The sequence below is a fragment of the Lipophrys pholis genome, assembly GCF_963383615.2.
Source record: "Lipophrys pholis genome assembly, chromosome: 8".
In the NCBI taxonomy this organism is placed as follows: Eukaryota; Metazoa; Chordata; class Actinopteri; order Blenniiformes; family Blenniidae; genus Lipophrys; species Lipophrys pholis.
The window spans coordinates 26,100,874-26,117,610 of NC_137630.1; the positions used below are offsets into that span (position 1 = coordinate 26,100,874).

General features: G+C 41.8%; 3 protein-coding genes across 6 annotated transcripts in view; all 3 read left to right on the forward strand.

Moving 5' to 3' along the window:
- The window catches only part of LOC308113135 (homeobox protein Hox-A3a-like), a 53,262-nt gene that overhangs the window by 18,113 nt on the left and 18,412 nt on the right, over positions 1-16,737 (forward strand). For 2 of the 4 annotated variants that reach the window (XM_080469134.1, XM_080469131.1), the window contains exon 2: positions 1,669-1,953. The gene's annotated coding sequence lies outside the window, so the exon portion shown is untranslated. Of the gene's footprint in view, positions 1-1,482; positions 1,954-16,737 lie in introns of those variants that run through there. The other 2 variants (XM_080469132.1, XM_080469135.1) reach the window with 2 other exon arrangements.
- Positions 7,395-9,102, forward strand: hoxc6a (homeobox C6a). The gene is made up of 2 exons (XM_080469144.1): positions 7,395-7,848; positions 8,303-9,102. Exons 1-2 carry the CDS (start codon positions 7,452-7,454, stop codon positions 8,611-8,613), a joined length of 708 nt encoding a protein of 235 aa, XP_080325270.1. The 5' UTR covers positions 7,395-7,451; the 3' UTR covers positions 8,614-9,102.
- On the forward strand, positions 10,437-13,047 carry hoxc5a (homeobox C5a; the record flags this gene model as incomplete). The annotated part of the gene is made up of 2 exons (XM_080468776.1): positions 10,437-10,911; positions 12,091-13,047. 2 exons carry the CDS (start codon positions 10,437-10,439, stop codon positions 12,297-12,299), a joined length of 684 nt encoding a protein of 227 aa, XP_080324902.1. The 3' UTR covers positions 12,300-13,047.

The window sequence follows — 16,737 nt, forward strand, 5'->3', positions numbered from 1 at the left end:
TTAATCTATATTTAGATGTAAATGCTGAGAAAAATTATCTAGGAGAAGAACATGTATTCCCCTCGTTGAAAAGCACCACAATGAAGTCTGAGTGGAACAAAACGAGAATACGCACGTATTTGTTTACAAATTCATCTGTAAAAAGGATGATTGCTCTGAATTTCTCTTATATAGATTTTTTTTTCCTCTTAATCTAAAATTTGTTTGACACATATCCAGGCTGATAAAGGCTTATGTGACATTTTTTTTATGGCGTCACTGTCAATAGACTTATTTTTCCTCGATGAAACAATGTTGCGTCTTTTCTTTTCGTGTGTTTATATCTTTTTTTGCGATCGTGTCCCCTTTAGAAAACTCCGGATGTGTCCCCTAGTCGCAGCTCTCCTGGACCCTGGATTGTCCCTTTGTGTGTGTGTACTTTTACCAGAGGGTTGTCACTCCCAATAAAGTTTAGTGTACCTGCTGTAAACTTTATTGGCGGTGTAAAGACGCGGCTCAGATGGGCCTGCATCCTTTGTCTCGGTGTGCCGTGGCTCAGTGTGGAGATCACGGCCTGCAGGGACAGGATGCACCGCTCAGCCAAAGTATGTACCAACAATTTGTTTGCTTACTTGTGTGCAGAAATGTTGTTATATTCACCCAACCGGCTGCGTGTGGAATGAATAACTGACAGGAAGGCCACAGTTCTTCCCCCGTTAGAGATAAAAACCTGCGTGTTGATTTGAAATGAAATGATTCGTCTTCACCTTAAATCATGTTTCGATGTAATATATGTTGATGGTAAAGAAATTCACCTCTAAACCCCTTTGTTGTTGTAAGATGAGCAATTCTTGTTTATATATTGTTGTCTTCCATTGTTGCCGGTCTGCATCAGATATACAATACATGCATGTTGCTTTTCAAGGTTTTCTGTCTGATGTTGTCTGATCTGCAGCTTCAGCCGTGAAAAACAACAAATTTGTCGCCAATTAGTTAAATCTTGCATAATTCTGGTTTTATGTTTGCACCTGAAGCATCTAGTTGATGCTGGATGTGTGTTGAGCAGCCAAACATGACATCTGCTCACTGCCAAGTAAGACACAGGCCCTAATATGGAAGTATAGTTTCGCCTAATTGAAGTTTAATTAGACGTCTCTTCGACTCTCCGCACGTCTCTCATGTCTCCTCTGTCTCCCTCCTCTCTTTCTCCTCCCTCACCCACTTTAATTTCCCTCTACCCGTTTGGCTTGGGTACACCATGGCATTACAGCTTGTCCACCAGGGGAACTGTCATATTTTGACGCATGTCCAATTTGTGACATATTGGAAATTTCAGAGTCGCACTCCATATTGTGTGGTCATTTTTAGCTCTGTGCAATCGAAAAAACGATAGGAAAAGATGGGTGCAAACATTCCTGGTTGTTAAAGGGAGAAATTTACAGCTGAGTAATAAAAGTTTACGACTGAATCCTTCCCGTGATTGGCTGCGGCGAGCCACGTGGCACACGCTCTATGAACATGAACTTTATGCTGTTGTCTATTCTCTGGTCCTTCCCTTGAATCAGCAGCAGACCAAGCTGGGGCGAAGAAACGTCTTTTTTTTCGTTGTTAGAATATGAAATATTTGTTGCACGGTCCTTTCGGGTGCTGCTGCGCGCGATATTCATCCAATATCCGACTTCCTGACAGAGGGATCTTCGGGACAGTCGCCGCCTCTACCAGCCGCTGCCTGCGTTTATCCCCCCCACCGGAGGCAATAAAACCGCGACTGGGGAAGCAAAAGGAGCAAGCAAGCCCAGCAAGAAAAGACTTTTCTCCGGCAAACAGACGCCCTGCCTCTCGGCGGACTGTGACGACGAGCGGCCGGTATGCGGGAGATGCGCTCTGTGTTGATGATCTCCTCTCGCCATCGTGACCCCTCAAGCTGCTGTAGGACCACAGTGACGCTTCAAACTAAAGGAGAAACCTGCTGGGGTAAGATTACACACCTCTCTACGACTCTTTCTCTGTGGTTTTGCTGTTCTGCTGGTGGATCAGCCGGTGCTTGATGAGCTGGGATGATGAATGGCGCAGCAGAGGGAGTTTGTGTGTGTGTGTGTGTGTGATCATGAGAAGTTGAAGGTGTCTGTTCTGTGCTCTGACCTGACCTGTAGCCTGAAAGGCTGCTGCTGATGCCCGGAGCGGTTGTCATTATCCCTGCCTGGCCGCTGAAGCAGCACCTGCGTGGATACTAAACGCTTTAGCCTTCATTAACCCGGCATTTTACTGTTGCTGTGCCAATCTGTTGTAATAAATTGCCTTGTGATAGTAAACTTTCTCATCACTCATAGGCCCTTCTGACCAGGCAGTGACAAATTATTCCCAGAGCTGTCTGATGAGCTCTAATGACGCCTTGTTTCCATACTTGTTGTCACTCGCCACATCCAGTTTGTGCCAAGAGCTTGAATAACATCTAGAAGACATTTCACGAGCGCTTGTCTTTCTGTCTGTCTCACACGCACACGCATACACGCACACTCACATTGCATCTACAGTATGTACACACTGACACAGTGGTAGCTTCCGGCAGTGCCCCCTAGCGACCAAGAAGTGTGGGATGTGGAAGTGGGCGGGTGTTGAGGCTTGTTGTTTATGGCCGATGGTTTTCGGCGGCGGTTCACTGCGGATGTCAGCTGACCCCGTGCTCATACGTCGCTGCCAGCGAGTGACTGCAAGAGCTGACACCGAGGAGTGTTTCCGACTGTCTGATTTGTTATTGTCACTTTGGGGAGCGACAGGTTCGCACTGTTTTATTGTTTCTCTGAAATCCTGCTCTGAAATGATGAAATGCAGTGGCTGCTCTGAGGATATTGCTCTGTGACATAATCACTGACGACAGTATGAGGAGGTGACACGTCATTTTATTTTCACCAAAAGAAAAGAAAATCAATACAAATGTCCCTAATATCCTCCAAACCAGCAGCAGGTACGCCAGGCATTTAATATCAATTCAACATGACTCTATTTCTGAGCGATTACGCAGAATTAATGAATATGGATGATTCTGAACAGCATCAAACACATCAGGTAGTTCCATTTCCCCCGAAAATAAGAAATACAGATTTAAAAGAAGCATATCATAGGAGTAGTAGTAAACCAGCAACATTTGTAACAACGAAAACATTCAACAGGAGGTTTTACAAGAAAGTGTGACAGAAAATATTTTAGTGGGTGTTAATTAAGATGCATGGTTAAAAAGTCTAGGAATGCCTGTGTGTGTGTGTGTGTGTGTGTGTGTGTGTGTGTGTGTGTGTGTGTGTGTGTGTGTGTGTGTGTGTGTGTGTGTGTGTGTGTGTGTGTGTGTGTGTGTGTGTATTCTCTGTCCATTTGAAGTTTTTTGTTTTTTTCCTCCCTGAAGTCAAAGCCCAGCTTGCTCAACCGCCTCCTCCGTGCTTTATTATTGTCCGTGCAGAGACAAAATATTGTTTCTCGTAATAAAGTGATTTCGTGTGTTTCCGTCTCCTGCTGAAGCTCAGCACTCCCGCGGTTCAATCCCGTAAACTACAATTATTGGAAAAGCGTCGTTGCGCAAGCCTTTAAAGTCTTTTAACCTACTGTTACACACGATGTTTGCTTTTTCCCTTATGAAACATTGCTGTTGCAATGGCTCGTGTCCTCTGCTGCCCAACGCCATGCCTGCAGAGAGGGAGAGAGACAGAGAGAGTGTGTTTAATAGATGCCATTTGGGCCGTAAGGTAAATCTTTGTTTAAAATAAGAGGGGAAAACCACAGTCCATTGTTTTGCCCTGCAGTGTTTTTTAAATCCAGAGATAGGTCCGCATAAAACTCCATGAAGTCATGAATCTGTCCGCATCACCACATTTAGAACCTCACTTACAAATCCCGACAGGGCAAAAATTTTGCCTTCTAATGGTCATAATTTATGATGTGTGGATCAACATGCGCTCATTGGGCAACAGCTTCCTGAGTGCTTAACGAGCATAAAGTCGAACACTTCCGGACATTAATTGGGCTAGCCAGCGATGGTAAAGTGCTTATAGAGGGCTTTACATTGTTAGTATGTGAATTACTCCTTATTAGTAAGGTTAGAAGCGGGGGAGAGAGAGGGGGCAAAAATGCATCGTGGACTGACCAGACTTTCCCTCCCTCGCTTGTTTTTAATCATGGTTGATAATGTTGAAATTTTTTTTAAGGTCTCATATACGTAATAGAGAGTAATGTAGTAACGTTAGATACTTGAATGCCATCAGCTGAAGGAAAGTGGGCTATATTTTCGTGGATGGGCCCTGTTGTGCTGCAGGGGAGCAAGATAAGGCCCTGCGCACAGGAGTGCACATTTAAAAACACTTCATAATAATAATAATAATAATAATAATAATAATAATAATAATAATAATAATAATAATAATAATAATAATAATAATAATAATAATAATACGATGTGTCGTTCGACATTATAATGTATAATCCTCGATAACTAGGCTCCAACTCAAAAGCATTTTCCATGCATTTGACGCAAACTAATAATTCGAATGGTTAGTAGCTCTTGCGCGTTTATTAATTTTTTTTTTTTCTTTTCTGTCGTCTGAAATCTTCCTCACTCTTCCATTCATCCCTGGTCATAATGTCCTTTGAAAAACGTGGACCAAACGGCTTCTCCCATCAAAAGCCGCGCATGTGATTTGCCTCACGGGCCGCAATAAAACACTAAAACACGAAGGAAAGAATGACCTTTCCAATTCTGCACACTGACACAAGCTCTGCTGCATTCCAGCCTCCCCAGTCCAAACTGTGCAGCCCTTATTTACAACCGAGACTTTAGTGTGTGTGTGTGTGTGTGTGTGTGTGTGTGTGTGTGTGTGTGTGTGTGTGTGTGTGTATGTGTGTGTGTGTGTGTGTGTGTGTGTGTGTGTGTGTGTGTGTGTGTGTGTGTGTGTGTGTGTGAACAACAAAAATCAATGTTTTCAAAATAATTCTAATATGTAGGTTAGTGTGTAAAGTCTAGAAAAAAAAACCTCTAGAAAAAAGTTTGAATACATTTCACCACGTTGTTCATAAAGGATAAAATATTAACTGTGACGACCAGAAATTATTGAAATGACAAAAAAAGCTTTCATAATTTCAAAACACACGGTGTAAAATCAAGACAAATTCCCACCAAGCGAAGAAAAAATATCAATACGTCACAATGTTAAAGGTAAAATTAAAAAGTTGTAAATTAACTTTTCGAAATCTCATTGAAAAATAAAAATCCACTGGCTGATTTTACGCAGAACTGACGGAGGATTTTCATCCCGGTCCAAACTGCGTGTTCGTGTCTTGCCCGATCATCAACTCATATCTGATTTCAAAGTTTAAAAATGAGGAAAAAGCCTCCCGGGACACCAATATGAGGACGCTGCTATGTCCAACTTTAGCGCTTTTTTTATTCGCCTGAAATCTGCGCTGCATGCGCCGATGTCACATATGGCCCCGAATAGGTGAAGGGAAACTTTTATTGCACCAGCTACTTCCTTCTCTTTGTTCTTGTCTCTTTTATGGGCTATTCAGGATCCCAAACAACAGACCAAACAGTGTTGCACGTTTAGGCTGCACGTATTCACTCTGTTGAAGGAATCAATGAGGTGAACCAATAGGCGGCTGTAGCCAGAGCGACTGAAGCAGACATTTTCAATAGCTTTATTGATTACTATATTGGTATCTATTATGACTCGGTTGCAAAACGCCGGGATAATGTGAATTATCGTAACAAGCGCATTTATGGAGTTGTATTTTTCATGCATTTTAAGACTTCCGAGAATTCAAAAAAAGTGCGCTCATGTGTCTTGTAAGAAGTAATTTAATAATATTGAATGCAGGAAAATTAAACAGAAGTGGCTGTTTATTAAAATTTGCATTCAGCAGACAGGATTTTCTTTTTCAAGATTTGAGCAAAAAACATCAAAAGTAATTTCTAAGACCCATCATTTGCTGCTGAGATAATTATCGGTTCCTGTTTCCTCTGTGTGTGTGTGTGTCAGAGGAATGTTGAAGTATGATGAGGACAAGAAAAAACCAGTGGAACATCTGCATAAGCATTTTTTACGCGTAAAAAAATGAAGACGAGTGTGCTACTCAGTGTGAAGAGTTAGAGAGACTATACCTGACAACTATGGACACTGCTGGCCTGTGGATGACTTTGTCTGACGGGTATTTGTTCTGGACAGCCGCATAACAGATTAGAATTTTCAAGATGGTGGTAGAAATCATCTTCTCAGACGCAGTTGATCGGCTCTATACCTGTCCCCGAGATCATCACCTCCTCCCTGCTTTTCCCTTCTCTTTTTTTGTATTAACCTCCACATGCTGTGCACTGCTTTCATTTTCTGAGCCTGTGAGATTGGTGCCTGTGTTGCAAAAGGCTTTGCTGCAGAGATAGTTGTTGGTGTGCTGGGGAACGTCACTTGTTTTATTGCCCTCACAGAAGAGAGACCATAAACGCATTCTTACCACCTACACCCTCCCCCCCCCCCTATAGTCCAGTGCAAAAAGCATGGAAATTGCTCACATGCCCAGATAATTCATGCACAAAGGAAACATTAACGGTATTTTGAAAACCCATTGACGTGGCTGAAATAAACAATAAATGACAATATTCATTTCAGTCCTCATATAAATGAAGGCGTGGGGCGAGTGTAGCCTATATCTCTGCAGTGGTGTTGTGGAATTAAAAGAAAAAAACTGAGTAGTACACACACACACACACACACACACACACACACACACACACACACACACACACACACACACACACACACACAAAACAACTTAGTATCCCACTTAGGGTTTTTCATTGCACCCTTGTAAACAGACCTAATAGTGTTTCTTTTGAATTGCACCATTTAAGACTGATTTAGTCTTGATTTCTTGTCTTTTTTATTCAATATTCATCCTCTCCCCCCCTGGATGTGATGACTGTACTGACTGCTATCAGCTCCCCTTTAGCTCCGTGCTGTCTCCTTTAAACGCCACATGCTCCTTAAAGTTCAATCCAAAAAAGAAAAAAAAAAAACTTCTTCTCATCCAGCACAGGCTGTGTAGTGAACCCCTCCAAGTCTACGTTGTGTTTATCGGCATTTAGCACTAATGTTCAAGCTCTGAGCTAAAAGCTACAGTTTCCCCTCAACTCCTGCCTCTCAATTGGTGGAGAACGGTCAGCTGACATTGTCATATTGTCTCTCACCGAGCCAAGCCTCGGCTATAACACTCGGGTTTGTGCGTCTTAACCGGAGATTGGAAATTAATAATATTGAATCCTCAAAGTAGCACCACGTCCACTTAGAGAAGCAAAAAGTCGAGGGGGAAAAAAAGAAGACCTTGGAGAAAGGTGTGGTTGGTTGACACAGACGGGAAGGAAGATTTACTGAGAAGGAGATTGAAAAGAGACCGATAAAGAAGTGGGGAGAGTTGGAGAGAGGGTTACAAAGCAAGGTATGAATTCTTATTTCGCAAACCCGTCGCTCTCCTGCCATTTATCGGGTGGTCAAGACGTTTTGCCTAACGTCCCCCTGAACTCCACCACCTATGACACAGTCAGACATTTTTCGTCGTACGGTGCCGCTGTGACCCAGAATCGGATATATGCACCTTTCTACTCCCCTCAAGATAATGTCGTGTTTGGGTCTGGCAGGGCACAGTACGAGTATGGATCAAACGTATTTCTTCAAGACAAGGACGTGCTGCCCAGCTGCAGGCAAACAAACATGGGACTCAATACACAAAGCCACATTGCTCAAGAGTACAGTCTGGATCAAGGAAGAGCAGGAGCCCAGGACCAGAAAAGTAACATCCCGATCTACCCGTGGATGCAGCGAATGAACTCACACAGCGGTGAGTTTTACTACGACAAATAAATTAAGGAAACGGGCCAGTTTTACGATATGTCTTACCAAGAGAGTAAGTTACTTTTTATGGCCCCATAAAACATTACTGTATCCCCTCGACTTGTAGATGGGCCTTTACATGTGCAAACAAACAGCTTTCATTTTAAGAATGATATAGTGGCCATAATCAGTAGCGTGAGACCGAGAGGATACATTTACTTTCATAATTTTTTTATGTAATAAAGCAAAGATGCCCTTCGAGATGGGACCTGCCTAACAGCTAAAATGTGTTTATTTTTGCTTTGATTTAGACTGAATTTATTAATCCAGCAATGAGATCAGACGCTTTAAATGCTTTGAAGTAAAAATAAAAAACCTCCACACGTCAAGCTTTTATATTCGTCTTTAATGTGAAATGTGTGACTTCGCGCTGAAATGGGTGACTTTACTTTGTATCCCAGCAGGAGTGGGCTACGGGACAGACCGGCGCAGAGGACGTCAGATATACTCTCGTTACCAAACACTCGAGCTGGAGAAGGAATTTCATTTCAACCGCTACTTGACCAGGCGCAGACGCATCGAGATCGCGAACGCGCTTTGTTTAACGGAGCGGCAGATCAAAATCTGGTTTCAAAACCGACGCATGAAATGGAAGAAAGAGAGCAACCTGACCTCCACGGTAACTGGAAGTGAACAGACAGGAGCCTCTCAGGAGGAGGAAGGCAGTGGCGCAATACAAGAAGCGAAGGATGAGGACAAGAAGAAAGAATAATGGAAAAGAAGTGTGGGGGAATTAAAAAAAAACAACACCTGATGACCATTAAAACCCAACATAACTACCTAAAATCTATATGGACTTGAGAGCGGCTTCACTGCATGATGGCTACCCCGCAGCTCTCCCACTTTTATCTCATGATGACCACAGGAGTGTTGAGCCTTAGAGATCCAGATTATTTCAGTCACAGTAATTGTCCCTGTGACATTTGAAGCATTGATTTTTTTTATTTTATTTTATTGCGATGTCACACTTGTATTGTGCGAATAAAAAGAAGTATTAATTTCTACCTTGTATCCCATGCCAGGAAATCTATGTATTCAAACCCCCATACACCCCATCCATCACTGTGAACTCTTTGATCACCCCACCAAATACAGTGTTGGTCTGACTAAACTCATTATTGTACATGCACATTCCACGGAAGGAAAAGGAGCGGGCGGACACTTGATCACATTATAATCCAGTACTTGAATAGTCCGCAGGAACAAAACAAAACAAAACAAAACAAAAAAAAAATGCCCTGTATTGTCTCGGAAGTTGCACGGATAGTCTCCAGTTCACACACAAGCAGAAATGCAATGTCTGTATATAATACAAGTATCAGTATATTACGTAAAACCAGTTAAAAAGAAAAAGAAAAACCTTCTTGTGCATTTAGCCGCTTTGATATCGCTGCATAAATTGCGCTTAGCCCCCCTTTTTTGATCATTTGACTCAATATAGGCTTTTCTTGTGAAATGGATTTGTACACTAGTAATTCTTCACTTTTGTTTGAGAGTTACCAGTTCATGTTTTGTCATAATTGTGTATCATGGAATAAAATATTTGTAAAACTTTATTCTTCGCCTTGTGGTTTTTAAGGAACAACATTGCACTTTCAGTTGACTGCACCAATCCACGCTTCACCAATACGCACCAAACTCAGCAAGATACGAAGTGCTAGGAGTTTGACATTACTTTATAATTTCATCATGACCTTTTGGAGGCTGGTAAGGTAATCGGGGGACAAATTGGCGGCTTATGGGATTCTTAAGTACATTTTGACCTCTTAATTATTGACTTTTGGACTTTCCAATTACCATTTTAGAAACACGGGAATGAGCCATTGTCCTGTGTTGAGTTCCGGTACTATAACGTTCATGTAGTGGTGTTACTAGAATACTAGAACACACACTCACCGCGATATTTAAGTTTTACATCCATACGCGTCATGTGCGTAAAATTGTTGGCACCAAGTGAGCGATGTATTTTATTATTATTATTATTTATTATTATTATTATTATTATTATTATTATTATTATTATTATTATTATTATTATTATTATTATTATTATTGGGGATTAGTGGTGGACTGGTGGGCGCGCTGGGGGCAGAGAGCTCTGACCGCTCCTGACCGTCTTGCCCCATACCAGACACCAGATGACGCTCTTGTCTTACTGTCCTGCCCTTTTTGCGCTAAAGAACCCTGCCTGGTCCTCCTCAACCAACAGCTCAAAGTTTACCGGACACGTTTCTGCTATTCATCAATATCCCCATTGAGTATCAAAGCCAATTTATGACTGGCCAACATGTGCACGTGATCCCATACAAATACCCCATATTTGGGCAGCGCACGTCGGATCAAGAATTTAAAAAAAAAAAGATACCAAAGCCTACTCCACCTATAAATCCTGGATTATTTTTTTTAGGGCAAGACAGCTCTGAATTTTCCAAAAGCGGCAACAAAGAAAAGCAATGACCAACAAAAACAAGGAAATAGCCGCAACTTACATCCCGCAAGCCTGTCTAGTTTGAAAAGACTCGCCGGTTGTTCAAAATGAGCTCATATGTTGACAGCTCCAGTCTCAGGCAAACAAGCGAGACAACTTCTCCTAACACTATGTTTAGTTTCGATCTCTCCGGGCGCAGATCCAGCCCGTTTGAGGGGGTTAATGTGAACGGGATATTCTCTTGTCCCGTCCCCACGACGTCCGTGGAACGGGAGGAGATGAAAACTAGCCTGCGTGGCGGCGCGGATTCTCCTCTACCAGGACCACAGATCACCATGGTCTCCACCAGCTCGTCCGTGGACGCAGGCGGGTTCAACTACGGCGGCAGCAAGCTTCTGGGACGAGGGGCGGACAGGGACCCGGAGAGGACCGCCATATCCGGCGGCAACAAGAGCCAAGAGCGCGACAGAACGGCGGATAACGCGCAGTCGGTGAAACGAAACACAAACGCGAACCAGCGTCAGGAAAGTGAGCAGCGGCCACAGATCTATCCATGGATGACAAAACTGCACATGAGCCACGGTAAAGTTTGCCTATTTTTCTGAAAGTGCGACTAGGATGCTTTCCCTTATTCACTCTTAACGTGGCTACACTTCTTTTCGCTCGTTGCAGTGTCCCTCTTGAGTTTTATAGGCCAAACGCAGGAAATAATAAAAACTCGCGGTCATAAATTTTATGACAAAGGCATCCATTGCTCGTAAACCTGCTCTGTTACGGTGAAGAGGTGATCTGTGGGGTGATTTATGGCGGTATAATTGGATAAGAGAACAAAACTGTGATAAAACTATGAAATAATATTACAAATGCTGCCCTAAGTATTGTTTTTTTGCCTTGTTTCGTTTATAGTGTTAGTCAAAGCTACATGTTTTACATCCTCAGACTGGCTGTCAGGGAGAAGCTTTAGCCTTAAATTGAACTCTGGGAAACACCAATGCCCTGACCCAATCGTGAACTTTTCACCTCTAAAAGATTTGAATAGGCATGTTCCTTCCCCATGCCTTGAAACCACTGGATGATTCTTTAAGCTGTTGGGTGGACAGTGGACACATTTTCCGTATGAAAAAAATAAAAATACTGTTTTGTGCTCCTCCACATGCACACAGCAGGGATGCTGAATTTATTTTATTCGCACAACTCAGGCCTGTTGCTTTACTGAGCAAACCTGCGCCTGCAACGTTTATAAGAGGTGAATTTATCTGGAAAACATCGCTTTCTGTTTTTTAATCCCTCTGCTTATGATTGCACATATCTGTTTTTCCTCCCATGATATTAGGCCGCGGCCAGTGTTTACAGGGAGGCCCACGTATTACTTACATCAGGTCTCCTATTTTACAATAAAATAAGATTTATATAAATCACTTTGTGTGTTTAGTGCGAAAGTACGAAGTCCCTTTTTTCTGTCCACTGAATTTATTTATAGGATGTAGTTAACCATCCTTATCAGCGTGGCATAAATTTTTATTGCACAAATCCACAGTAAGTGATGTCAGGTTAAATTAGGTTGTATAAAAATATTTGATCTTTTAGAGGGGTGTAAAACGGGTTTTAAATTATCAGAAGTTTTTTGTCTGCAGTGCGTCTTTTATGGCTATCTGATCTTCTTCTAATGCAATTTCATGAGCATTTTATTTATTTATTTTTTATTTTTTTATCTATCACCATGCTGCTGCTGAAAGCTAACTTATTTTAATACCACTTCAGAATCGGAGGGTAAGCGGTCCAGGACCAGTTACACCCGCTACCAGACTCTGGAGCTGGAGAAAGAGTTTCACTTCAACCGGTACCTGAGCCGCCGCAGGCGCATAGAGATCGCCCACACTCTGTGTCTAAATGAGAGGCAGATCAAAATCTGGTTCCAGAACAGACGAATGAAGTGGAAGAAGGACTCAAAGATCAAAGTGAAGGAATAAAAGTGCACCAGTGAAGCGGTGTGCACCTTGTTTTTTTTTTTTTTTTTCCTTTCCTCTTCTTTCTTCAAGCTCCACATATACTGCACAATGCTGGAGTGCCGCCTGACCTTCGGATGAACTGCTACGAGCAATGACATCATGACACCGCTCCGTGCGCTTCATCACCAATTATGTGTCACTCGCTGCAGTTTGGGACCTAATGTATTGAATATCACTCACTTTGATCAATCGGTTTACATTTCTAAATTAATTTGCTGCCCATGCGATGATAACCTCACTTTACTGCACGGGGGGAACAAGAGGTTGAGGGGAGCCGCGTCCTGCACGCTGCAAAGCTCTGCACAATACTAATTAGGATAAGAGTATAGGCAACAGCCTGCATCCTTTTAAACTCTTCATGGACGTGTAATAATAATTTAAAGAAAAAAATCAGTGGATCAAATAATGGCAAAGAAATAAATGGATTTGAAATCACCATCGTTTCTTTTTGGAACTTGTTGCAGGTGTGTTGTTGAATGTGTGATGTCTCTGTGGCTGGATCTCTGTGAAGGCGTCATTCATGTTGTCTGTCATAATCCTGTGAATCTCAACCATTATGTACAACTCAGTGACTGTGTGTGATATTGCTGTAAATGTGCAATTAAAGTATTTCTCTCGCCCCTTTGTAAACTTCTAAGGTGCCTGGTTAACACAGAGGCCTAGATTAACTGATGGCCTGTTTGTTGAATGTAACCAATAAAGTCTCATTAAATAAAAAAAAAAGAGAGGAAATATTCCAGTGTCGGTATGCAGTGTGTTCATATCAGCAAGTGAAAACAGCTCACTTATTTTCAATGCATTGTGTGTTATAGTCTGCGCCACCAAACGGTTAAATTGCAAGGTTCCTTCGGAGTCTCTGTTGCTCTGCTCTCGTTGGTCACGTTTGCTTAGTTTGACTCGAGAATCTACAGAATTTCATTGACTGACAAACGCGCTCTGAAGTTTAAGGCCCTCATAAAACTTTATTGCCCCCTTCTCCAGCTCTCCGCCACAGCCTCACTCCGTTTCCTGTTTGGTCAGGGAAGGAAGGGGACACACTAGCCTGTGATAACACTCGCCAACAACACAACATGGATGCAAAAACTTTGGTTTCCTTTGGCCGCAGACGATGGCGCGTCATCACTACCGAGGCCATATGGTCACTTTATGACATCGCCTTGCTCTTTAATCCTGATATCATTACGCAGTAGTTAAAACAACACTATCTGCTGGTAGAGAGGACATAAAAGCATGCTAGTTGCTGGGTGCCTGCATTCAGAGGCTGCTCTAGCACAAGAAGTAGTATGACGCAGTATCGCCCAAGGTTATGAGGTAATTTCTCTCTAGCACTACTTAAAGAAAATAAAAATCAACTCACCTCTCAAACTAATAGCTTCTTATTAAACTTCCTTGATGGTTATGTGGACCGGTCAGCACAGCGTCCACTTTCTCTGCCCTCTGTTGGGCCTAACCTATATGTGGACAATGTATTCAATCCCCTTTTTGTATGTCTTTCTTTTAGGGTATTTTAAAGTTTACAAGGTTACATATGCCAATTGCCCCAAGCTGGGCCTGTGAATGGTGCATAGGAAGCACGTGGTGTCATTTAAGTGGGTTTTATGGCCTGGAAGAGCTGACAAACCTTCGATATATACACATCATATATAATCTTAACTGTCCGGAATCGCAGCTGCCGGCTTCCCCTTATCGGAGGAAGAAAGGGCTTTGTGGCAGTGAGGATGCAGTACCTTTCTCCGGACTGAGTAGTCGGATGGTGCGGAGGACTGAGAGCTGCTGCAGTAAGTTGCTTTTAACTTTGACTTCAGGCCTGCGACTTGTTATTTTACCTGGCGAGAAAATAATGCTTTATTTCATGTTGGTGTTGCTTTAATAGTAATTCCGTAAAAAAAAAAAAGATATATATGTATATTTGCATAGGAAGTTCATCGATTACTTGATCAGAAGTGTCTCTAAAATGATTGCGTATTTAAAAAAACAACACAAAAAAACTGAAAACCGTTGTCACTTGTTTAAAATTGCGTTTAATTTTCATTCTTCAAAAAAAAAAAGAAGAAAGAAACCCGTATTAAATGCATGACTGCTGACCGTGCAGGCGTGTTATGTGATAAGGAGATTCATTGCAACACGACACATTTTGCATATTTGCACAGCAGTTTATTCTCAGTGAAGTGAAAGTGCAACTTATATTTTAGTGCCATGCAACAGATTTGAGCCACAGTAGCAGCCCGGTTAATTCAACATTGCTTTGCATGGGGGTTCTGTCTGTAGAGAAAAGTAAATATTTGAAAGAATTGTAACAGTGAGGAAAATAAAAAGCCAGCCAGAACTATAAAAAATCATCTGGCGTTCTGCCTTAGTATCCACCCACCCTCGCTCTCTCTTTCTCTCTCTGTTTCGCTCTCTCTCCCTCTCCCTCTCTCTCTATCACACACACACACACACACACACACACACACACACACACACACACACACACACACACACACACACACACACACACACACACACACGCACGCACGTCGCGATGTGTGTAATTCGTGAAGGAAAATATTCTAATTTAATTCTAATAGCCACCCCGTGAGGCTGTGAGTTAAAAATAAGAACGTGAATTTATTCTGTCTTAAGATGCGTCTGTGCTGATTTGAAAATAGCAGCCATCTATAATAAAAAAAAAGGAGCTTATTTGATTACATTTCTCCATCCCGGTTTCACCTTGACACGAGGTTATTGCTGGTGCTCACGAGGCTGATGCGCCTGTTGGTTTAGGGTCATGTCTGGGCCAAGGGACACGTTTCATTGAAAGGCACTTTGCAGTTATTGGGAACATCCAAACTTTGTGTAGCGTGCCCACATTCAGAGAGACAGAGATGCAGATGTTGGATGCTTACAAAAGTGTACATATCCAAAACATGCTTTTGTCCTTTAAAGTGATGATAACATATTCTTTAATAAAACTGATGGACGCTTCGCGTATTTGTCTTTGAACAGTAGATCAGTCTAGATATGCTGGTCTTTCCATTTATATGTAGAATTGCAAATATCTAATTCTGATGTTGATTAGTTGGATTTGGTGCAGCAGGGTCATGATGCAGCATCAGTGGCCATTTGATTCATTCCCCACCCAGGTTGTGGCTCTGCGGGATTTGTGCGTATGTGGGTTGGAACATTGAATCGACAATCTTCATCGTTTGGACTTCGGTATATTTTCTAGCATTTGTATGTTTTGAAAGCGGGTTTCATTTCTGAAAGTCTGTGCAGGATTGCTGTCAGTCGACAGGCTGAATTATGCACTTTCAATAGGGGGCACTGTGCTACACGTTGCTGTGTGGGTTGATTCATGAAGGGGTAGCGTGTCCAAAACAGGACACCAATATACTCATTAATTCTAAAAATCTGTATTTTTAATTCAATCTTTCCTTGATTCTCTGTTGATATAGCAACAGTCACTTTAGTATTTAAAGGCTAACCATGATGAAATATCACAAGGTATTAGATTGAAATACAATAATTTAAAAATAAGTTACCTTACTCTTGGAAAAATACCGTTTTTTGATAAAGGAAAAATAAAACATTTTAATGCAAGTTGTGCTTTCTTAATTAATAATCCAAGTGATTTAATTACCACTTTCTAGCAGTTAAAAAGTTTAATACACGATCTTCATTCCTTCATATCAAGGCAGTCCAGCTCCAATCTGTCCACTGGCTCTACAGTAAAAGTGAGACAGGATAAACATCCGTTTTCACTGCCATGTTCTGTGCTGTTGTATTCCTTTCTCTGACCTGTGGAGCTGACACTGTCATCATTCAATCCACGGAGGTCATTTCCGGGTGAGCACAGACTTCCCTTTGTCTGAGCCCAAAATAAGAACCATAAAGTCCCATTACATCGTTCCTGAGCGCTGCAAGAATTTATTTACAATGTGAAGACAAAGTCGTGATTTTTTTTATTGACTGCTCGTCATAATTCAGCCGAGCTGAAGTCGAGGGATTTCTATTCATAGAGCATTTGCCCAAGGAAATACCAAAATGCCTGTAAATTTAGTTTTACTGTCTGAAAATGAGCCGTCCTAAATTTCTGTCCTCGGTCCCTCTTCTGCTCGTGTCAGAGCTTTTTTCTAGGACAGCCTGCCTCCAATAGATAACAAACTGAGGGATCATTAACAAGAAGGAAAAACGCAGCATATCAAACGGTTTTCTTTATTTAATTGGACAATGACAGATACACTGCGGGAAACAAATACTAAATAAATAAATAAGCGTGCAACGTTTGCAATATATATAATAAACCATATATATGGTTTATTATAGACTACATATATATATATATTTAAAATTTTTACATCTTTTAAAAATTCTGTTATTTCTAATGCACGTTGGTTTATAATAGAGGCTGTATCAA

Excerpts from the sequence above, each read along its gene's own strand:
- hoxc6a (XM_080469144.1), top strand. The coding sequence starts at position 7,452 with ATGAATTCTTATTTCGCAAACCCGTCGCTCTCCTGCCATTTATCGGGT. Across the intron at positions 7,849-8,302 it reads GCGAATGAACTCACACAGCG|CAGGAGTGGGCTACGGGACA; the intron begins GTGAGTTTTACT and ends TTTGTATCCCAG.